Genomic DNA, 23,848 nt, shown 5'->3' with positions numbered 1-23,848 from the left:
GGCAACGTGAGATGACTTTAGAAAGTTGTGAGGAGATAGGTAATACGAGAGTCCTCCCCACCTTGGCCTACCCGCTCCCCTCACCCCGGACCTTGCCCTACACCTCCCCTAGAAAAAACTCTCCAACAAAAACAAACCAGAAAACCAGTAAAGATGTTGGGAGGATAGAGGCAGCAGACAGAACATAGGAAGTACAAATTCTCTGCCCTTCTCAGATTTGTCCTGATCCTCTCCAGAGATAAGATCTATTGAGGCTGTGCTTGTGCCTAGCCAACAGCAGTTTCTCCTCTTATTTGCCAACAAATATCCTGAGTTTGCACCAGCAATGTGTGCTGCTCTAGAGATAAGTTGGTGGTGATTCGGGTCAGTAATTTCTACCACATTCCTCTCCAGCAGGTAAAGCTACAGAAGAGCCAAATGAATCAGGATTCCCGAATGAAATTTTAGATGCAGACTGCTGAGGACTTACGAGAAATTATTGTCTTCACTAATAAAACAAAAAGAACTCTTAAGGGAAAAAAAACGTTATTCTTCCTTCCTCCCTCCACTTCTTAATCTTGAAAATGATTGTCATAGCCAGAACTGTGACAACCAGCTTGGGACCACACAATAAAGGTTATGGAATGAATAGATAAGCACATGTTAGTTTCCTGAAGACATTATTGAGCTGCCAAATCATGATGCTACTCTCTAACTCCAGACTTGTTACTAGAGAGCATCACGGTTCAGTCGCTAAGTCGTGCCTGACTCTGTGACCCCACGGACTGCAGCATGCCAGGCTTCTCTGTTCATGGGATTTTCCCAGCAAGAATACTGGAATAGGTTGGCACGCCTTTCTCCAGGAGATCATCCCGACTCAGTGATTGAACCCATGTCTCCTGCACTGCAGGCAAGTTCTTTTCTGATGATTCATGTGGGAAGTCCAACCCTTGCAACATATGCATATAAATATCTTAGCCACAGATGCAAAAGATATCAGATAAACCAAGAACAAAACTTACCTGACCCCCTTTAAAAGCTAATGAAAATCAAGATATCAAAGGAAAATATCTAAATGCAGAAGCTAAATAATTCACTAGATTACTATCAATGACAAGAGCAGAAATAAACGAGGCAAAGCATTCAGAAGATAGAAGGGAATCACTCCATCCACAAGAAATAGTATTATTTTATCTTGGATTTGCAACATCACTGACCAAAAAAAGCATTTAGAATTAAAGCTTCCAAATCAAAAGCAAATATAAAGTTTCCCAAGATGTAATTTAATAAATGATTCAGATAAATTCAGTGGGAGTTATAATGTTTATACAGAAACACATATATTCACTGAAGAAACGATTTATCAGTCCTCTTGACAAATGTTCCATGGTGAAGGCAATTGGAAAATAAATGCATAAAAATCCTTTAAAGGGGGACTTCCCTGGTGGGCCAGGGGGTAAGAATCCACCTTGCAGTGCGGGGGATGTGGGTTTCATCCCTGGTCAGGGAACTAGCATGCCACATGTCATGGAGCTACTGAGTCTGTGGGCCAGAACTAGAGAGTCTACAAAGAAAGATTCTGTGTGATGCAACACAGCCCCGAGGCAGTCAGGTAAATATTTTAAAAATCCTTTAAAACCTTGAGTAAAATCTACATATGCCCTGAAGAACAAAAACAGAGCTCTGAAGTGTATCTCTAGAAAATCAGAAGTGGATGAAAGAAGAGAGTATGTCATTGTCCAAAAAGCCAATATTCTCTCTTATTCCAACCTTATTCCTACTTGAGAAAAACCTCTTCTGCTCTGAGACTGTTTTTGTTCTCTTATTTAGTGCTTTCTGTCAGTTGAAAATATCTGGCATGTTGTGGATCTCAATACATATTTGTTGAATGAATATCTAAAGACTATTATATTAATTTCCGGTGGCTGCTGTAACAAATCACCACAAGCTTAGTAGCTTAAAATAACAGAAATTCATTCTCTCACATTTTTGAAAGTCAGAAGCCCAAAATCCATATCACTGGGCCAAAATCAAGGTGTCAGCAGGCTACCCCTCCTTCAGCAGCTATAGAGGAGAATCTGGTCCTTGCCTCTTACAATGTCTAGTAGCTGCCAGGATTCTGCAGTTCGTGACTACATCATTACAATCTTTAAGAGCAGGATCTTCAAATTCTCCTCTGCTCCATCTTCACATCACCTGTATGTCAGTGGGAAAAATCTCTCTCTGCCTCCCTTTTATAAGAATATGTGAGGGCATTTAAAACCTACCCTAATACCAATAATCTCCAAATAATGCCCTCATCTCAAGATTCTTAATTTAACCATATCTACAAAAAATTTAAAAAAAAAATGCAAGCTAACATTCCTAGGTTCCAGGAATTAGGAATGTGGATATCTTTTAGGGGGACAATTTTTCAGCTTAATATAAAAGCATACTAAGAAAGTAATAAATGAAAAACAGAAGATATACCAAGAAAAGGGAGTCTAACAAAGAAATAATATATTTGTTTATCACATGGATGACTTGGATCATCTTAGTGGAGTTAAAGGGGCTTCCCTGGTGGCTCAGTGGTAAAGAATCCACCTGCAATGCAGGAGATGTAGAAGACGTGGGTTTGATCCCTGGGTCAGGAAGATTCACTGGAGGAAGAAATGGCAACTCCTCCAGCATTCTTGCCTGGAGAATCCCATGGACAGAGGAGCCTCATGGGGTCACAAATAATCGGACATGAGTACTTCTAACGCAGTTAAAAACTTTACTTCTGAGATAACAAAAATTAAAGACAACTTTGTTAAAATTAATGTAGCAATGAAGAAAATTTCAAACCAAACAGCCAGTGCTAATAAATAAAAATTGGAAAATCACATGCTCTTTCTCTGAAAGAAATTATTATTAAGATGAAGACTGAATCTATGAAAATTTCTGTGGAGAACGTGATCCAAAATCATCATTACTAGTATAATTCACTTGGATTCCTTATGGAATAAAAGAACATTATGTAAGATATTTTCTCTACATCAACATTATTTTTGCAGATTTCTGCATATAGGAGAGGAGAGAGATAAGACATTGCCAAGAATTTTGATGCTACAAAAGGCTGAAAGGAAATGTTGAGTGAATTAAACATTTCAGGAAGTTTTAAAACTCAGAATATAGAGGTGTGGCCAGAATACTGGAGTGGGTCGCCTTTCCCTTCTCCAGGGGATCTTCCCAACCCAGGGACTAAACCCACATCTCCCACATTGCCGGTGGATCCTGTACCAACTGAGCTATCAGGGAAGCCCACAAAAGGCTGGAAGGAAATGTTGAGTGAATTAAACAGAAAGTTTGAAAACTCAGAATATAAACCTGTTTTTTAGTACACTGAGAAAATAGATAAGGATGATTTTGAAGTTATCAGAACAGAAATCTAAACTATATTATCACTATTATTCTTCTCCTGCTGTTTCTATGTCCTGCCACTGTCTCCCAATGTACTACTGTGGAGAAGGCAATGCCACCCCACTCCAGTACTCTTGCCTGGAAAATCCCATGGATGGAGGAGCCTGGTAGGCTGCAGTCCATGGGATCACGAAGAGTCTGACACGACTGAGTGACTTCACTTTCACTTTCATGCACTGGAGAAGGAAACGGCAACCCACTCCAGTGTTCTTGCCTGCAGAATCCCAGGGATGGGGGAGCCTGGTGGGCTGCCGTCTATGGGGTTGCACAGAGTCGGACACGACTGAAGTGACGCAGCAGCAGCAGCAGCAGAGAACCAAATATAAAAGCAGTTTAAAATTATAAGAATAAAAGCATTAATAGAAATACAGAAAAAATAAAACTATAAGAATAATAAAAATCCTGTCATTTTCTTTGCTTTCATGAATATTTTCAAAACTTTCACATTCTAAGAACAAAGCAGGGGTTTAAATACATGCCTTAAAGAGTATTTATTAACATTTCTTTTAATGTCCACATTTTAAAGTTTATCCTTGAATTCCTTATCCAATAGGTATTTGCCGAAAAGTAAATATTTATGGAGTTAGTATATATTTGTTGAATGACTGAAAGAAAAAAGTGGCCCATAGACACTTTTTCAGAGGCAGGTAAAGTGCACCAATTTTCCCTAGAACAATCCAAATGAGAAACAGGAATGTGATTCTTGCTCAGAGCTTATGAAATCCTGGTGTCCATGGACTACCTGGGTAGAGAATACCATGAGAAATTTGAGTGTCCAGAAAATCCTACAGAAGGATTCTCAAATCAGTCTGGAAACAACAAAAATAGAGAAGACATAAAAGTATTGTTTCATTGATTTTCATTTTTTATTGAATTATGTTGGAATATGTTTTGGAAATTTATTCTCATCAGTTTCTCTGAAAATTTTTCTTCTTCCTTCTCTTCCTTATCTCTTGACCCACTTTCTCTTCTCTCTTCCTTGTCTTCCCTACTGTGTATTTTTTCTTATTGTGCTAGTCATTGGACAAATTCACCATTACCAACCAACAAAAGTTAGATGGTCTCATGAACACTTTCTGCCTGACATATGCAGTTATGGAAAAAGTTAGCTTAGATCACTTAGTCTTAAAACCAGTTGAGTGGAATGGGGAGGAGGGTTGGTGGAAGGATGTTCAAGTGTGAGGGGCATGGGTAAGAAAAAAAAATGGAGAGAAAGAAAAAAAAAAAAACCAACTGAACCTTTAAAAACAGTTCCTGAGGCTGAACAAAAGATGATGTTGCTGAGGAGAATAAAATATAATTGACTAGGATCACAATGAACATTACCAATATGGATTATTTAGAATGCACGGTTGGTGAAGTCAAATGGAATGGCACTCCCCCCTTTTAAATTCGAGCTAAACCTTTGAAGTTTAGAAATACTTGGATTGACCGTGAGGTTTATAGAATTGACATGGTTGATTATAGAGATGCTGTGGCAAGATGGAGAAAAACTGGTTCTGATTCTCCCTGCTCCCTATATAATATAGCCCAATTCACAGATTCTGCTTCTTCCATCCAGTATGATTCTATCTTGCCATTTTTGTTTACTGTTTTCCTGAACCATTCAGCTTTCATTGACCAACAGGAGAGTCAGTCAAATAACCACACCGTAGTGTAAACTGCTGACACTGTTTCTGGAGATGCTTCTAGTTCTTAGGTGAGCTGTTAGCACTCAAGATACACAGAAAACCCAGTAGCCTCTGGGGTATGTGTATTTTCTGAGATCTAACAGAAGAGCTTTAAACTGAAAAGCTCTGATTTAAACTAAATCTTCCATCTTTGGTGGCTCAGAGGATAAAGCTTCTGCCTGCAATGAGGGAGACCCGGGTTCGATCCCTGGGTTGGGGAGATCCCCTGGAGAAGGAAATGGCAACCCACTCCAGTATTCTTGCCTGGAAAATCTCATGGACAGAGGAGCCGGGCGGGCTACAGTCCATGGGGTCACAAAGAGTCAGACATGACTGAGCAACTTCACTTGACTTGACTTCACTTGACTTTAAACTGAAGCTCCAAGTGAAAAGGGGGGCAGTACACACTGTGTATTCAGTATTATGGATTTCCCCAGTGGCTAAGATGGTAAAGAATCCACCTGCAATGCAGGAGGCCTGGGTTCGATCCCTGGCTTGGGCAGATCCCCTGGAGAAGGGAATGGCTACCCACTCCAGTATTTTTGCCTGAAGAATTCCATGGACAGAGGAGCCTGGCGGGCTATAGACCATGCAGTCATGAAGAGTTGGACATGACTGAACAACTAAGCATGATTCAGTATTGAGTCTCTTGCATCAATCTACCTGCTATGGGAAGGAATTAGCCAAGAAGTTGCTCATCTTCTCAAGATCAGGAATGTTTTCCAAGCCCTCACCTCCAAGGAATTCCCTTACAGTCATTCTCGGAATTTGAATTGAGTTTATCTCAACATTTCTGCTATGTTATACCCACTCACCTTTCCCATTCTGTATTCTTGGAGTCTTTTTCCTCCTTTTTATGTATCCATTCATTTGTTTATTCAACAAGCAATCAATGAACATTTATTGAGGTCATATTTGGAAGATTGGATGTGTACTTGGGATACAAGCTGATAACAGCTTTTTGCCAAAAGCTGTGGGGGAGGGATAGTGTGATCTAGGGTCAGCAATGAACAGCTGTGCATTCATTAACTCCCCTGGCTTGAACCTAAATGGAAATTGACTAGAGGTAGCCTTTTCAAATTAATTATATGTAATGAAGACTCTCTGACGCAACATCAGTCAATATAAATAGTTTAATCTAGGTGAGTGCCTATGATGGTTTGTCGATCTTCTTGCAGGAGTAGATTCTCTCTTTCTCTGTCCTGCTAGTGGCTACCTTGACCTTCACTGTGGACTGGATCTGGAACAAGGACTTTCAAGATCAAGAGTCTCCTGCCACAGACTCCACATGCCAGTGTCAGGGAGAGGAAGGTCAGCAGGCACTGCTGCAGCAGAGTGCAGTGTTACTAATTATGAAAGCTGGGGCTTTATATTTGGTAAACCCTAGTGTGTTGACCCTAAATGTGTTTAGTGCACTTGTTGGCTCTGCTACTCCAGCTTGGCTGGCTGGACACTTTATCTCAATCACATCAGGCACCCCTAATATGCTGATGTGGGTAAGATGTGGGTGTAGGCAGCTCTTTTAGGCTGGTACTAATAAGATGTTGTGGCCAGAACTGAGCGTTAGACTAAAAATGTATGGATATGTGCACACACACTAAGTGGATTTAAGTTATTTTATTTCTTCTAACAACAACAAAAAAATGCATTTAAATAATGAATTCCTTATGGTGGAATTTCAGGCAAAGTAGGAGAGACATTTGGTGTTCGTGTGCTGTCTTTGCCTACTCTGCGACCCCATGGACTTGAAGCCCACCAGGTTCCTCTGTCCATGGGATTTCCGAGGCAAGAATACTGGAGTGGGTTGCCATTTCCTTCTGCAGGGGATCTTCCTGATTCAGGGATCAAACCCACATCTCCTGTGGCTCCTGCACTGGCTGGCAGATTCTTTACTACTGAGCCACCTGGGAACCCCGAGATACTTGATTTCAGGTGGTCATTCTCAATTCCCCTGAAGTGTACCTTATTTCAAAAGTCTATTATCATCTTTGTTCAGTTGAGCCCAAATAAGATGGAGATAATATTGCTATCTTTCTAGACAAGATTAAGAGTTTCAGCTGAGTTTAAGAGTTTAGCTGAGGTTTCTTAAAAAATGCTTCCAGTTTAATATAATTTTATGTACATCCTTCTAACTGTTTTTCCTTTTCATTTTCAGTCATTATGCTGAGATAAATTTATTCTACATCTTCCTTTTAATTTATGGAGAACACATCAAAATGTTTCTGAAACATTTAGTGAAACATCAGATGATCTTTCTGATTAAAAAAAAGGGATTTTTTTAAAGCCTAAAATTCAGGAAGTTGACTTACCAAAGCTAAACATGCTATAATTGTAAAAGTTTAGGATTGCTTCAGAATATGAAATAAATAACAAGATGTGCCCATAATTTAGAAAAATATACCTTTTCCCCTTTCTTTTACTACTATTTTTATAAAAACAATAGAAATGTTCAGAGCAAAATGGACCCTTTCATTCTTAAAATCTCTTTTTTTCCTGTGTGTTTATAATTTGGAACCGTTTAAGGTAGCATTTCTCAGAGTATGGAATACAAGACCCTCAGAGTGTATTTCAAGGGACACAGACCTTCAAGACCCCCAAAAAAGTTACACCAAAGAAAGCTTTCTCATTAATTAAAGGCAGAAATCACTCAATAGTGTATCCCGTCTGGGAGACTCACGGTGTGATGCTAATGTAACCTGGAGGCCCTGTAAGAATGGGAGGTAATGAAAGAATGTTCTTAACTTTATCTACCCCAGCATTGCCTACTTTGCAAGTATATCTGTTAATATCCATGGATTGCATGTTGGGAAATACTGACCAAGTTTTTCATAGTTATTTAACACTTAAATATTTTTCCTCTTAAGAAAAGAAAGGCAGTATAATTAGTTATTTGGATTTTGGACTCAGACAGCTTGAGTTCTAACTCCAGTTCTGTGACCTTGAGCAAATGACTTAACCTCTTTGAATGTCAGTCTTTTTGTCTCTAAAATGGGCATCATAATAGTACCAATCTTATGGAGTTGTTGCTAAGACAGATCTTCTTTAAAGTACCTCGTATACTGCCTGGCATGTAGAAAGCTCTACATTTATGATTGTACTGTTACTATTAGTGAAGGCTTGGGTGTATATACATCTTAGGTACTCACAATAATGGGAGTCAATTATTGTAATTTCCATCATCTTGACCTTTTCATATATAAGCAATAGGTTTGGGCAGATAATAGATCTTTCTAAAAGGCCAAGTTTTGCATCTGGAATCTGCTCCAAATGTCATCTACCATACTCAAGGTTAAAGAACTCAATCTCACTGAGACCAGACTATCTGTTTAACTATCTCACGGAGACCAGACTATAGTTTAGTTATCTAAGCTAACAAGTTTATCTTCCTTATCCGTCTGTCCTTTCAACCCATTCCCTTTCTCTTTTTTTCTTTTTATGCATTTCAGTTCTTTTTATGCATTGCTTTGATTAATGTCTTATGTTTCCTTTTCTCTTTTATCCAGCATCAACTGATTTATGGTGACCTGGCCATGTTTTGTTAATCAGCCAATTCAACAAATATTTACTGAGTACTTACATGGTCCCTGAATTTATGTATCATACTGAGCACTGAATTCCAGGAACTGGCTTTGGCAAAAGACAGAATCTGAATACTTACATGAGGGGGAAAAAAAATGAAAAGAAAACACAGCTTCTTTAGCAAGTTACCTGAAAAACAGCTGAAATTCAAGAAGCCCTTTGATTAGGAGTGAGAGATTGTGCACACAAAAGACTCAGTGGCAAAGGTTGAATTTTTCTATCATAAGCACACCTCTTTCCCAAATACTCTCTCCCTGAAAGCTGCTGACAGAGCTTTGGCAAAAGATCCTCCTCCTCTTGGCTGATAAGCTAAGCCCTGTTTTATATTTAACTCATTCCGGCGCAGGAGGGGTGGAGTGAGGGATGCGTTGTTTATAAGAGGAGCCGTGACAATATTCTCGTCAGTCTTCTTCCTCCAGCTCAGCCCCTCTTCTGGAGTCCTTACTCCACCCCCTTGTTTCCACATTCATCCTGGAGTGGCTAGTGGGAACGTGAAGGGAGAGGGAGAGACTCAAGAAGCCAGAGAGAGGTTTGCGAAAGGCAAAAGCCCGCTGCCAAGCCAGGCAATTACTTCCAACTGGAAAAGGACTGCTGACGTTAGTTAGTTACATTTAACATCCTTTCATGTATAACATTTGACTTTGGAAAGAAAAATGTTCTTGGAGGAGGGATCATCTTGGGAAGGCTCTAAGAGATACTGCATTAAGAAGAAACACGTGGCTATTATCTGTGCAGTGGTCGTGGCTGTCGGATTAATAGTAGGACTTTCTGTGGGTCTGACCAGATCATGTGACTCTACAGAGAGCGGACAGGGCACGACCCAGGCTCCTTCCCACCTGCCTCCCGTTACCAGCCCTCCACAGGACCAGGGGGTCTGCCCTGCCAGTGAGGATGAAAGCGGAGGCTGGAGAGATTTCAGGCTGCCGGACTTCATCAAGCCAGTGCACTACGACCTGGAGGTGAAGCCGCTGATGGAGGAGGACACGTACACCGGCAGCGTGGATATCTCCATCAACGTGACCTCACTCACCCGGTACCTGTGGCTACATCTCCGGGAGACGAGGATCACCAAGCTCCCGGTGCTGAGGAGGCCGTCTGGGGAGCAGGTTCAAGTCAGGCAGTGCTTCGAATATAAGAAGCAGGAGTATGTGGTGGTGGAAGCAGAAGAAGAACTTGTGCCCACCGCTGGCGAAGGTCTCTACCACCTGATCCTGGAGTTCGCCGGCTGGCTGAACGGCTCACTCGTGGGATTTTACAGAACGACATACGTGGAGAAAGGACAAACCAAGTAAAATAAAAGTTTTTTTGCTACGTTTTTCCAGAGCTTTTATCTTTGCTTTCCGTTTCTCTTCCTTTCCTTTTCTCTTTTCACCTTTCACTTATTTGCATGGTCTGATCTTTGTTTAAACTTGACTTCATTTCTGCCTGTTCCTCTGGGAAGCAAAAACTCTTGCCCTGTTGTCTTTTCAAAGCTTATCACAAAATTGGAAACTATTGAATGAGGTGCACGGAGTCCAAAAAATCAGTGTAAGTCCTTTTCATCAGGAAAAATCATAATATACTGCATGTTATCCTTAATGTTTATATAAACTACCTGAAACTTTAAAAAATATTATGTTTTTGGTAACTTTCACTGGTGATATTTGTGGGCTATATGGCAATGATTTTAAGCTGAACTTTTAAAATGATATCATACTAAATTTAAGTGAAAATCAGTAAATATCAATAATAATTTTTTGTTTTATTGGAGACTGAACATTGAAAGAGCATGTAAAATTCATGTAACTGTCTTTGTGTTTTCACTTAAGAAAGGTACGGCTGTGTCTTTTTTTTTATCTCAAATGGCCAGAACTATGTTTTACTCAATAAATACTCATTGAGTCCATACATCAGTAGTAGCACATGGACAAATCTTTGGGCTTATTATCTATCATGCAGTATGCAGTAATTATGCTCAGTCTTTTGTGACAAAAAAGATATATTAGGCAATTAAGGACATAAAAATATCCCCACACACGGAGCCCTCCAAGTACACCTGTATATATATTTGCATTCCCTGAGACAGTTACTTGTCTTTCATTTAGTCAGAGGCTATTACTTAGAGCTATGTCAAAGACATAAGTTCTGTCAATGAATTAAAAAAACTTCACCCTGTGGGTATGGTTTTTGCATATGAGAGGAAGGTTACACCTGAGGTACCACCGAACTTGAAACTGTTTTGACTTTCACCTACTTAGATTCCGAACAAGTGAATAATGGAGAAACGTTAAAATTTGGCAACTAAAACCAACGTTGGCAACTAAAAACGCATAAGCAAACCTTTGACACTCAATCAAACTTGGTATATACAATAAAAAGTATTTACATTCTAAAAAAAAAAAAAGAAAAGAAACCTTATGTCACTGTTTAGAGAAAGTTTAAGGCCAGCCCTCTAAATATCCCTATGTTGTTTGAAGCATTTTATAGAGCAAAGCAAATCTTTTGGTCAAAATGCTTCCTGTTGTTTATCAGAAAGACCAAGGGATTAAAAGAAAATATTTAAACATTCTTATTGTGTGGTATAGTATTAAACTGAGTAGACTAGAAATGATAGCTTGAAAAAATATTTGGAGGGATGATGTTTATATAGATACACTATTCTATATACTATAGAATAAAGTTTCTTTATTGTTTACATATTTTTCTGTTTATAAAAATTACAAATGTTGAAAGCATGGAAATTATAAAAAGGAAAATCAAAAAAACATATAAATAATTTCACCATCCAGTGGTAAGCCCTGTTAACATGCTAATGTATATTCTAATTTTTTTAGGTAATCAAAATTGTAATTAAATTATCTCTACATATCTCTCCATCCATATGCTTTTTAACTGAATATATTGTAAGCATTTCCATTTATTAAATATTTTCAAGAATCTGATTTTAAAGACTGAGCAATATTCCACTGCATGAATGCATTGTTATTTTTTAAAACTAATTCACTAATGCTAGACATTTGAGCAGATTCCAGTATTTTATTACTATAAACAAGTCAGAAAGAACATAGCTGTAAGTACATCTGTAAGTGTACCTACAGTGTATTTCTTTGTGTTAGGATGTAGTCTGAAAAATAAAATTGCTGGGTCAAAGTACAAATATGTCAAGAAACTTGTAACATTTATTTTGGTTAGCTATTTCATAAAATATGTTAATGAGACATTCACTACAGAAAACTTGAGAAGCAAAAAACTTATAAGAAAAAAAGTCCATAAATAACCTCATCACTCAAGTATAGAAACTGTTAGTATTTAGGCAGATAGTTTTCTAGTCATTTTTTTCTGGACACAAACATAGCATTATTATGCTTTATATAGTGTTGTGTAACATGTTTTTACAATATATCAACACTTTAACATGTTATTTGGTGTTCTGTAAATGACTTAATGGATACATGATAGTCCATGATATGAATATAATGTAATTTAACTTTCCCATTAGATTTGGGTGCTTAAATCTCTCCCACTTTTTTACCTACAAACACCTATAAAATGTAATAAACAGCCTTTTAAAAAACTAGGAATAATATTTTCTCATATTTCTATAGGAAAATTCTTAGGAAATTGGCTCAAACTATGTATGTATGAGCACATGTGTGTGCGTATATACACACACCTACACATATATAACATATGTGCATGTACTTATGTATATGTATCTCCAAACTGACATTCAAAAATATGTTCCAAATTACGTTTTCACAAACAATAAAGTACCTATTTCTCTGAGTCTAACAATAAAATGATTTAAGTGTTTGCAATTGGGTAGAGGAAAAGGAATATCTAAAGATATATCTACCTCTAAAGAATATCTACCTTCCAGAGATTCTAAAAATCTGTTAGTGTAAAGTGAAAACAAGTCAAAACTTTTAAATGATTATTGCTAAGAGTTTAAAACTGCTTCTTGGGTTGTGAAAACAATAAAAATTGCATCTGAGTAAAGCCATCAAAATACTTTATAAAAATTCTATACACTATAAGGCGGCCAAAAAATAAGGAACACAGTTCCATTCATAAGTTTCTGTTATGTATTTCAGAAGCATAAAAATTACTGCATGCTAACATATATTATTCATTCTGAATCTTTGGATTATTTTACCATATGAGCTAATTTTATGATAAAATATATACTTGAGAGCTGACATTTTGAAACTTAGCTGTTTTAGTTGAGAAAATACTCAGAAATACTAAGTGACAGCAAGGTGAGGGGAAGGCCAGCGGTCAGCTAGGCTCCCTGGAGGACTGGTGTCCCCGAGTTTGTCTGTTTTCATTGGTAGCAGCTGAGGTTCTCACATTACACAGGACGCAGCCAGTTCTGTACTGCATTTATGGTTTTGGAACGATTCTGGCACATACTCGGTAACCTCATTTAGGCTCAATGGAATACTTTTTGTTTTTCTATTATGAAATATTTCAAGCATATGAGAAATTGTTTTCTTTCAAGCTTGTGAATAACGTTTTGACAATGCAGGTCTCCAGTGGGTTTCATCTACAAAATGCAGAGAAGAGCCACAAGAGTGAGTTCAGGGGGAATAGCAGCATTCTTTCATATTATATAGTGAACTTTGTCATATTTGATGCTCATACAATTTCAGATGCCATCAGAGTAATACATTTTTATGTATACTGTCAAGATTATATTTTCCAGCTTTTCTGCCTTATTGTAAAATTAACTCTGGGATTGAGTATGTGTGGTATGGGATATTACTGTCAGAACCACAGTGCAAACTAAACATAAGTGCACTCAACAGAAACCAAAATTACTTGATTTCTGCAAATACAACTGAGACTTGGACTTCATAGAAAGGAGACAACTATCTGAGCTTCTTTCTGTCAAAGTTCAGAGGCAAATGGAGACTTGGAGAAGAAGGTAGAACCAGTTCAGAGTTCCCTAGCTATAATAACCATAGCATCTCACTGGGGACAGAGTTGTAGTGAGGCTTGGGCAGAGAAAGTTTGAGAAACTTGACAGCCACTTTTTCTACCGTCTGGTCTGTTCCTTTGGGTCTGAGGAAAACCACTTCAAAGGACTGAAATCTTTGGAATGATTTCCTGCCCACATCACTAAACCCTCTTAACACTCTCAACAGTTACGTAGGATTCCCAGTTACTCTCTTCTCAGAGTTCCCCTCTACTCACATCTCCAAAGTATATAACAATATTCCCTTCTATCTAAGGTTCAGCATTTCCTTCTCTACATCTGGATTGCTCTTACACAGCATTCCCTAATTATCTGTTCCACAGAGTTCTAGTTGCATGAAGGTATTAATAGATATTGCCAGAAAAAAGCAGCAGAGTTATTCTGTGGCCAAGGTTGTTTGGGAAATAATACTGAATACAAAATGATTTTTTTTTTTAATGGTGGGACTTTTCAGAGACTTTTATATTATAAAGTTCATGACAACCTCTAGAAGCTGCCATAATATGCCGTTTCCCAACCACATGACTGTGGAATCTTCTGTGGCCCCTGAGAGTAGGGTCTCTGTGTCTCTCTTGTTCACGACCTAGCTCACAGAGAGAACTCAACTATTACTGAATGAATATATAGAAGCATTTTCACGTAGGCTGTCACATGACTAGCATGCTCTGGCAAATGCTGGGATCCACTGCGTCGCCACAGCTTCTTTCCTGTAGAGGAACCCAGTTTCCACCAATGACACTTTCACTTTCCCACTAAGCATGGAGAACTTCTTTTGGTTCTTTTTCTCCCCATCTCATGTCAAAGCCAAGAGGAGCTGATAAAACCTATTTTGTTGACTTAGGAATGCCATCTTCAAACTTTAAGGACTGAGAATCATTGGAATTGATAGGAATTACAAGAACTTAAAAGAAGGACAGACAGTTTTCAGTTTGGGTTTTCTGGGGTTTTGGCAGAGGATGAGACAGATAGCATCACTGGCTCAATTGACATGAGTCTGAGCAAACCGTGGGAGACAGTGAAGGACAGGGGAGCCTGGCGCGCTGCAGGCCATGGCGTTGCAAAGAGTCGGACATGACTGAACAACAACAGTGTTGCTGGGATTGAAGCTGAATTTTGATGTAATGGTGGGATTTCAATAGGCAGAGACAAGACAAGTAATGTAAAAAGCAGGCGAAAAGGAAAGGCACTACGTCAAAAAAGCAGATTAAGGAGAAGAAATACCTTTGTAGGAGAGGTTTATTTGGAGATGCTAGCTAGAGATAAGTCTGGAAAACCCATTGGGAAAAAAAGTAAGGATAATTAATTAATGAAAGGCATTATGCAGAAAAGGTTAACCCATGACTATTTACATGGGGAGAAAAGAACTAAATCTACACAAGAGCACATGAGAGAAACTGCAGGTATCCAGGAAAGAGATGATAAGGATCAGGTAGGACAGTGACTTCAGGACAGACAGAAGAGAACACAATGAAGGGAACAGCCTGGAGGCAACACAGTCAGGACTGGCAGACTAACTGGCTGCGGGGAAGAGATGAGCTAAAATTACAGATCAAGGATGCTCCAGAAGTCTGATCTGACAGCCCACCTTTCACTGACATCAGAAATAGAACCAGGTTTAGAAGGGAAGGTCATGGGTTTGGTGTCAGATGTGCTGAATGTTAGATATCTAGAAGAGATGTCTAGAAGATATCTGGATAAATAAATCTGAAGCAAAAGGTTAGGACTTGGGATAAAGATGTAAGAGTTAAGTGGAAACACAGCAGAAAAGAAATCAGTGGGATGGTCATAAGGGTGCGTGTGTATGTGTGTGATATCCTCACACACGGACATGTATCCTCACTGTAGTTCTGATCTTGAAATTTTAACTGTATGTCAGTTTATTCATTCTATTCTTAGATTAATGTGTTAAGTTACTGGTATGCCCATTATCAATAAAGAACAGATTTGGCGGGGGGAGGCCTTGTTTACTTGTTGCAGGATGCATAGTAATTTCCTTTATGTTGGAAGCACGGAAACAAAAAGAAATTTTACTTGAGTATCCTCCATTTGGAAAAAGAGCTGTTGGAAAATAAATTAAAATAATTAACTGGTTCATACCACCATAAATATAGGTTGGAGTCTGGATAATAATCTAAATGGGTTGTTTTGCACCGATCAGCTCCCGTACTTAATTCTGGAACCCTGCACTAAGTCTGCAATGACACTTAGTTGTGGCTGCCTCACCTGCGTCAGAATTCCTTAAGTTTTCACCCACACCTTGCTGTTCATTTGCTGGCTCAAGTTATTAAACTACTGAACGTAGCCTGAGAGCCTTCATTGGAAACAGTGTGCCAGATGATTTATGAGGCAGTCAGGCAGCTGTTTTATTTTAAGTTGATTCCAAGTGAACGGCTTGGTGCTTGCATCATCACTTCCTCTCCCTTCAGCTTTCTCTGAGGTTTCCTTAATCTCACCCACTCAGAGAAGTCAGAGGAATGCCTTCCCTTTTGTAAAACTAACAAGCTACACAGAATTATGTTTTTAATGTGCTGGGTCTAGTAAGTGACTTACTAACATGATGTGGAGAGGCCCCTGTAGAAAAATGGTTTACCTCAGCACATTTGCCTAGCATTATAATTATTCAGGACATACCCAAGAGTTACTCCTGAACATACTGTGATTAGCCAGGCTTTTTCCATTAAATTTGCAAAACAATATATCTAATTCAGTGGTAAAAAGAAGCTTTTACCACTGAATAAAACCCTTCCAGAGAAGCCATTGTCCGAAATGGTTTTGTAAGGCTATCTCATGTACATTGTTTTCAAATTTGCATATATTTAGAAAACTTTAGTAACTCTGATGGAATTTAGCATATAGAAATAGGGCCTTTTTAAAAAACTGAAGAATACTTGATTTATAATATTAGTTTCAGGTTTATAGTATAGAGATTCGATATTTTTATGGATTATACTCCATGTAAAGTTACTATAAAATATTGGCTACATTCCCTGTGCTGTACAATATATCCTGAGAGCCTGTTTCATTCATAGTGGGCGACACCTCTTAATCCCCTGCCCTTATGTTGCCGCTCCCTGCTTCCCTCTTCCCACTGGTAACCACTGGTTTGTTCTCTATATCTGTGAGTCTGTTTCTGTTTTATTTGTTGTTGCAAATAGCAGGCTCTCATTCTTTTTAACTATTGAACAACAGTCACTGTATACACACACACTCTGCTAAGTCACGTCAGTCGTGTCCGACTCTGTGCGACCCCATAGACGGCAGCCCACCAGGCTCCCCCGACCCTGGGATTCTCCAGGCAAGAACACTGGAGTGGGTTGCCATTTCCTTCTCCAATGCATGAAAGTGAAAAGTGAAAGGGAAGTCGCTCAGTCGTGTCCGACTCTTCGCCACCCCATGGACCGCAGCCTACCAGGCTCCTCTGTCCGTGGGATTTTCCAGGCAAGAGTGCTGGAGTGGGGTGCCATCGCCTTCTCTGACACACACACTACATCATCTTTATCCATTCATTTGCTGGTGACTCTTAGGCTGTTTCCATATCTTGGCTATGAACGTTGAAGTGCATCTATCTTTTCAAATTGGTGTTTTCACTTTTTTTCCAGATAGATACCCAGGACTGAAATTACTGGATCATATGGTAGTTCTATTTTTATTGTTTCGAGGGACCTCCATGCTGCTTTCCATAGTGACTGTACCAATTTACATTTCCTCCAATGTCCTACCAGGGTTCCCTTTTCTCCACATCCTTACCAACATTTATTATTTGTATTTTTTGTATTCCTGTTGTAAATGTAGTGTATCACATTGATTGATTTATGGATCTTGAACCATCCTTCCATCCCTAGAATAAATCCTACTTGATGGTGTCTCATCTTTTTATTGTTGAATTCAGTTTGCTAATATTTTGTTGAGGATTTTTATATCTATATTCATCTGAGATATTGGCTTATAATTTTTTTTGTACTGTTTTTGCCTATTTTCAGTATCAAATTAATGGTGGCTTTGTGGAGTGAATTTGGAAGTGTTCCCTCCTCAATTTTTGTAGAATATTTTGAAAAGGATAGATATTAACTCTTCTCTCTCTATATATTCTATATTGGTAGAATTCCCCTGTGAAGCTGTCTAGTCCTGGATTTTTGCTTGCTAGGAGTCCTTTTTTAATTGGTCTATTTCAGATTGTCTATTTGTTCCTGATTCAGTCTGGAAGATTGTATGTCTCTAGAAATTTATCCATTTCTTCTAGGTTGTCCAATTTATTGCTTTATGCTTTATAGTTATACATAATATTCTCTCATGTTTTTTAATCTCTGTTAAATTGGTTATAGTTTCTCTTCTTTCATTTCTTACTTTGTTAAAATTTGTGTCCTCTCTCTTTTTTTCTTGGTGAATCTGGCTAAACATTTATAAATTTTGTTTATCTTTCCAAGGAACAGCTCTTGGTTTTTTTTTATTTTTTTCTATTTTCTTAGGTTTCTATTTATTTCCTTCCTGATCTTTATTATTTCCTTCTTTCACTGACAGTGGGCTCTGTTTGTTCTTTTTCTTTCAGGCTGTTTATTTGAGACTTTTCTTGTTTCTTGAGGTAGGCATGTGTTTCTATAAACTCTCTTAGAACAGTTTTTGCTACATCCCATAGACTTTAGATAGTTTTTATTTTCATTTGTCTCAAGGTATTTTCTGATTTCCTCTCTGATTTCCTGATGGAAACATTGGGGTTTTTTTTAGTAGCATGTTTTTTAGTCTCCACCTGTTTGTGTTTTTTCTCGTTCTCATTCCTGTGAATGATACCTATAGTTTCATAATGCTGTAGTCAGAAGAAATGCTCGATATAATTTCTGTCCTCTAAAATTTGTTTAGACTTGTTTTGTGGCCTAACATACATCCTGAAGAACATTGCATGTACTCTTGAGAAGAATGTGTTCCTGTTTTTGGATGTAATATCCTATGGATACATATTAAGCACAACTAGTCCAAGGTATCATTTAAGATCACTGATTTCTTAATGGTTCTCTAATGATCCTATCTGAATGACTGTCCACTGAATCTAGGAATTTTTACTTTTAGAAGAGGGTTTTCCCCATAAAATCACATAGGCTCTGAACTTAAAAAACAGACAAACAAATAAAATCCACATTTCGTAGCCCTTCTGGTTGATGAATGTCACTATATGTGTACCAGTGTAAGGCCAGATCACTATGATTGAGTGGGACTTGCGGTAACTAACATTTGCTGACAGGACCACCAACATGGATCAAACTACCACACAGAGATCTCACCAATACCGTCCCATTCCTTTTCCAAAGGTAGGCTCTGATGTACTGTAATATAATAAGGCATCTTTCCCCTACAATCAAGCACAATCTCTTTTAAAGAGAGATTGTGAGCAAAGGACAGAAAATTCTTCTTTCTCTTAGATGCTTAGGAGTACATACTGTAGCATAGACACTGAAACCAAGTATTTGGAAACCTACCCAATGGCTGTTGCTTAGAACAGTATTATTCCACTCCTTCATCACGTCACCTCCCACACACACGAAGGTGCATGCACACGCACACGCTCACGTGCGCACACACACACATGCTCACGTGCGCGCACACACACACACACACATGCTCACGTGCGCGCACACACACGGTCTCTCTCTCTCTCTCATATTCCCAAATTAGCGGGCTGGCTTATTTCTGAGATGTGACTAAACTGAAACATTCTTGCAGAGAGTAACTTTTCCTTTTCTTTTGTCTGAGAAAGAAATCAGAATCCAGAAGAATTCAGAAGAAAAAAGCAGCTGACTAAATATGGAGTTGGAGCTAATGAATCTTATTATAAACCCTCAGTATTCTGGGAAAGTGTATAGGTTTCTTTATGTTCGGATGTATTTGAGATTCATGCTTCCCTTGTAGCTCAGTCAGTAAAGAATCTGCCTGCGGAAGACCTGGGTTCGATCCCTGGGTTGGGAAGATCCCCTGGAGGAGGAAATGGCAACCCACTCCAGTATCCTTGCCTGGAAAATCTCATGGACAGAGGAGCCTGGTAGGCTGCAGTCTATGGGGTCGCAAAGAGTTGGGCATGACTGAGCGTCTAACACTTACTTACTTAACAGTCTCAGGTGTTAGAAACTCCAATTGACTAGTTAAACTGTTATCATCACAAAAACTAATCAGTAATACTGGGACTTTTTGGATAACTCTCTGTTTTGAAATAATTTTAAACTTAACAGGAAATTTATAATAATAAAACCAGGAATGTAGGAACACGACCAATGGTTGGCATTTTGTCCTGTTTTCTCTCTGCCCTACAGCCCCACATCTCTGTCTCTCCTTAGACTATGTTGAAACACTGTCTCTCTTTACCTCTTCACATTCAGTATATATTTTTAAAGTACAGAACATTTTCTAACATAAACCACAGCATTGATATAATTTTTGTGATGCTTTCTGGTTCCTTTTATTGGAGAGTGGTAAGTTATGACCAACCTAGACAGCATATTAAAAAGCAGAGACATTACTTTGCCGACTAAGGTCCGTCTAGTCAAGGCTATGGTTTTTCCCATGGTCATGTATGGATGTGAGAGTTGGACTGTGAAGAAGGCTGAGCACCGAAGAATTGATGCTTTTGAACTGTGGTGTTGGAGAAGACTCTTGAGAGTCCCTTGGACTGCAAGGAGATCCGACCAGTCCATTCTGAAGGAGATCAACCCTGAGATTTCTTTGGAGGAAATGATGCTAAAGCTGAAACTCCAGTACTTTGGCCACCTCATGCAAAGAGTTGACTCATTGGAAAACACTCTGATGCTGGGAGGGGTTGGGGGCAGGAGGAGAAGGGGACGACAGAGGATGAGATGGCTGGGTGGCATCACTGACTCAATGGGCGTGAGTCTGAGTGAACTCTGGGAGTTGGTGATGGACAGGGAGGCCTGGCGTGCTGCGATTCATGGGGTCGTAGAGTCGGACACGACTGAGCGACTGAACTGGACTGCACTGAACGGGAACTAGTTGTGCTCACTGCTACAAGTGTGTTATTTCTTCTAGTCCTGTTCAGCAGACAAAGATAGGGAATACATGTCTTGTATATTTTTATATCCATTTACATATTTACCAAAAAAATCATTGAATTTACACTGATCCTTCAGTTACAGTTCAGTATCAAGGTCTAGTCTCCTTTCTTTTTTAAACAAATTTATAACTCTCTTCCCCAGCAGTGAGAAACCTGCCTTCTGTTATCTTCATTTCTTTTTTTTTTTTCATTTGCTCAAGCTCCGTATACATAAAAGTTTGTTTTTTCATTGCTAATTCACATCACTGCAACAATCCAAACCTACTTACTGGAACTCAATATTGATCTACAGTTATTTTGAGATAGATTTTATACATATTAAATGCACAAATCTAATGGGAACTAATTTAATGAATTTTGAGGAATGTACACATCTTTGTTAATCATACCAATAATAAAGTATACTTTTTTTTCAATCATCCCAGAAAGTTGTCCCCTTCAGTCAATAGTATCCCAAAAGACAGCCCTTTTCCAGTTTTATTTTTCACAGATTAGTTTTTTTTGGCTAAGTTTTTAACAAGTAATTTTTATATCCAGAGAGTTTTTAAAGGAACTTCAAAAATATTTTAATTTCTTGTAGATGAATGTTGACCTATGACATATTAGTTTTTACATATATTATGTATATATTGCATCCTTGAATCCAAATAAAGTGCAGACATTTACCATGGCCTCTGCTGATCATTTAGTCCTTCCAGTTCACTGTACTTCAGCTACTCTGGACATCTTTCAGGTCCTCAACCACAGTAAATTCTTTTCCACTTTAGCAACTATGTACTTGTTGTTCCCTCTATTAAAGAAACATATTTTCCTTAATCTCCACCTATCTGGGGTTTTCTCATCACCTCCTGCAGGAGACTGTCCCTGACTATTGTACCTTATATTGCCCACCACTTTTCCGGGGTCACTCTCTGTCACTTTCCTTGTTTCATTTCCTACACAGCTCTTGCCACTCTCCTTATCTATCTATTCTTTGTTATTTCCTCAGTATGTAGAATGATACCTGGTAAATGTATGTGTGTGTCTGAATATGAAAGAGTGAGTTCAACAAATATTTATTGGATGAATGAAGGATGCAATAATTTGTTATCCTGTATGAAATACCTTCATTAGTCCCAGAGAATTCTGAAGCACAAAATATTTTTCTTGTACAAATTATTAATGAATATGTCAACCTTTCTATTTTATACTTTTTACTCTGCTTAATCTTCAAATGAGCAAATGTACAATCTTACTGTACTATAACTACATATAAAAAGTATATATTCATTGATTTTTTTTGAGCAATTACTCAAAAATAGTCCCACTTTGAAATGATGGAAACATTATAAAGTAACATTTTAGTTTAATAACGCACATGCCTAGTTAGAGCCATAAAAGAATCCTGTCTCTTTCCAAAAAGGGTTTTAAATCTGGCCAAAGGTTGCTTCATTGGGAGACTGTTCAGGGACTGCTTTTCATGGAAATGAAACTAAGGGTTTTGTCCCTGGTGTAACATAAGTAAGAAAGAATGTGCTATTAGGGACAGGATCTGTAGACTCTAGAATATACTCCTCTATTCCATGACAGAACACAGCTGTTCACACTTACAAGGACAGCTACAAGCAAGCCTTGGAGTTTGGCTTTGTGTTTATCTACTTGTCACTTGATAGCTGTAGGATGGAAAGAATAATAGCACATAAATTGGATTGATTTTTGCTCATCACAGATTTTTAGTTATGGGACCAAAATACTTAACTACTCATATAAAATACCCAAAGCAGTTTCTGAATTTTCATTTGTTAACCTAAAAATTCCAGTAAAGACTTTGACAACTATTTGATAGATTTCTGGATGGACATTTGCTTTAAGAAAAGCAAGAGTTGATTACATAGTTGATTGTTTTATATGGGAATAGAGGCTGTCAGAAGAGGCAACATGTATTTTGCTTGTGTATTTGTTTCTAAGGAGCATAGCAGCCACTGATCATGAACCAACAGATGCCAGGAAATCCTTCCCTTGTTTTGATGAGCCCAACAAAAAGGCAACGTATACGATATCCATTGTCCACTCCAAAGAATATAAGGCACTTTCAAATATGCCAGTGGAGGTGAGTATTTTAAATTCTTTTAAAATTTATGCAGATAGTTTGTTTATAATATCAATTTCCTGATTTGTTATGAGAGAACCTCCTGAATTCTAAAATAAATGTACTCTAATAGCTTATTTAGAGGCTTGAAGATACATTTGGGCAATCTCTTGTCTTTGAGTATTAGAAGTCTTTAATTCAAGATTTTACTATCTAGTCAAAATACCATGTTGGGTTTTCTAAGCAAGAATGGATACAGTAGACATATGTCAGCTAGGCTCTGCTTAAATGAAAGCATCCCCTAATCATGACAAATTAAAGGCAAATGAATGGAATTACAGATTTTAAAATACTCAGCAGCCTAGTTGTCTTGGTTTCTACAAAAAAATCATCACTTAAATGTTGACATATAGCTACCAACTCCAGGGATCACCATGCCCATAGGTATTCTAGTGAACAAGAAGTACTCATTAAGTGTTAAAAAACAAACAAAAACAAAAAACAGGCTACAATAAATTCTGTTTGTATAATTATTAACATGACTCTTCCCTCTTTTCCTGCTCCTCAACCCTATAATGGGTAATGCAGTTAACTAAAGTATCATTACCTCAAGGTTGAGGTTTATTATGCCTTATAGCTTTGACATGTAAAAGGGTGAAGCTCATCCTTAGATATAATTGTCACCTACCCAATACCAGAAAAGCACTGTGCCTACATTACATTTCCCATCTTTCTGATCCACTATCTGAAATATGATCACTGAAATCATCCTCTTTAATTACAAATATTCCTCAAAAAAGCGAACAAAAGCTTAAGAAGGTTAAAAAGTAAATGGAAACTTAAAAAGGTCAATGTAAGCTCATCAACTTTTCTTCTAGTGTCAGACTCCTAGGCAATTGGGTTTTGACTGGAGAAGAAAGAGGAAAAGATGAACTTAAAGGACACACTCTGACTGGGTCAGAGTACAATGCAGTCAGAATACTTGGCATGGAACAGGTAAAGTTAGGGTGGGAGGAGGAAGGATGCAAACTTTCTATCACAGAGTAACATGGAACAACAGACTGGTTCCAAATAGGAGAAGGAGTCCGTCAAGGCTGTATACT

General features: G+C 38.2%; 1 protein-coding gene and 1 long non-coding RNA gene across 2 annotated transcripts in view; one reads left to right on the top strand and one right to left on the bottom strand.

The window, feature by feature from the left end:
* The window catches only part of LOC138442319 (uncharacterized), a 123,665-nt gene that overhangs the window by 2,533 nt on the left and 97,284 nt on the right, over positions 1-23,848 (bottom strand). The gene's annotated exons all lie outside the window — the stretch shown is intronic.
* Positions 9,004-23,848, top strand: part of ENPEP (glutamyl aminopeptidase) — an 80,703-nt gene continuing 65,858 nt past the window's right edge. The window contains exons 1-2 of the mRNA XM_069593524.1: positions 9,004-9,957; positions 22,625-22,766. Of these exons, the coding sequence (XP_069449625.1) occupies positions 9,323-9,957; positions 22,625-22,766 (777 nt within the window). The 5' untranslated portion in view covers positions 9,004-9,322. The remainder of the gene's footprint in view (positions 9,958-22,624; positions 22,767-23,848) is intronic.

Source organism: Ovis canadensis, chromosome 6 (assembly GCF_042477335.2).
Source record: "Ovis canadensis isolate MfBH-ARS-UI-01 breed Bighorn chromosome 6, ARS-UI_OviCan_v2, whole genome shotgun sequence".
Classification (NCBI taxonomy): domain Eukaryota; kingdom Metazoa; phylum Chordata; class Mammalia; order Artiodactyla; family Bovidae; genus Ovis; species Ovis canadensis.
The sequence above is the reverse complement of the archived record's forward strand: the minus strand, read 5'-3'. Positions and strand labels throughout refer to the sequence as shown.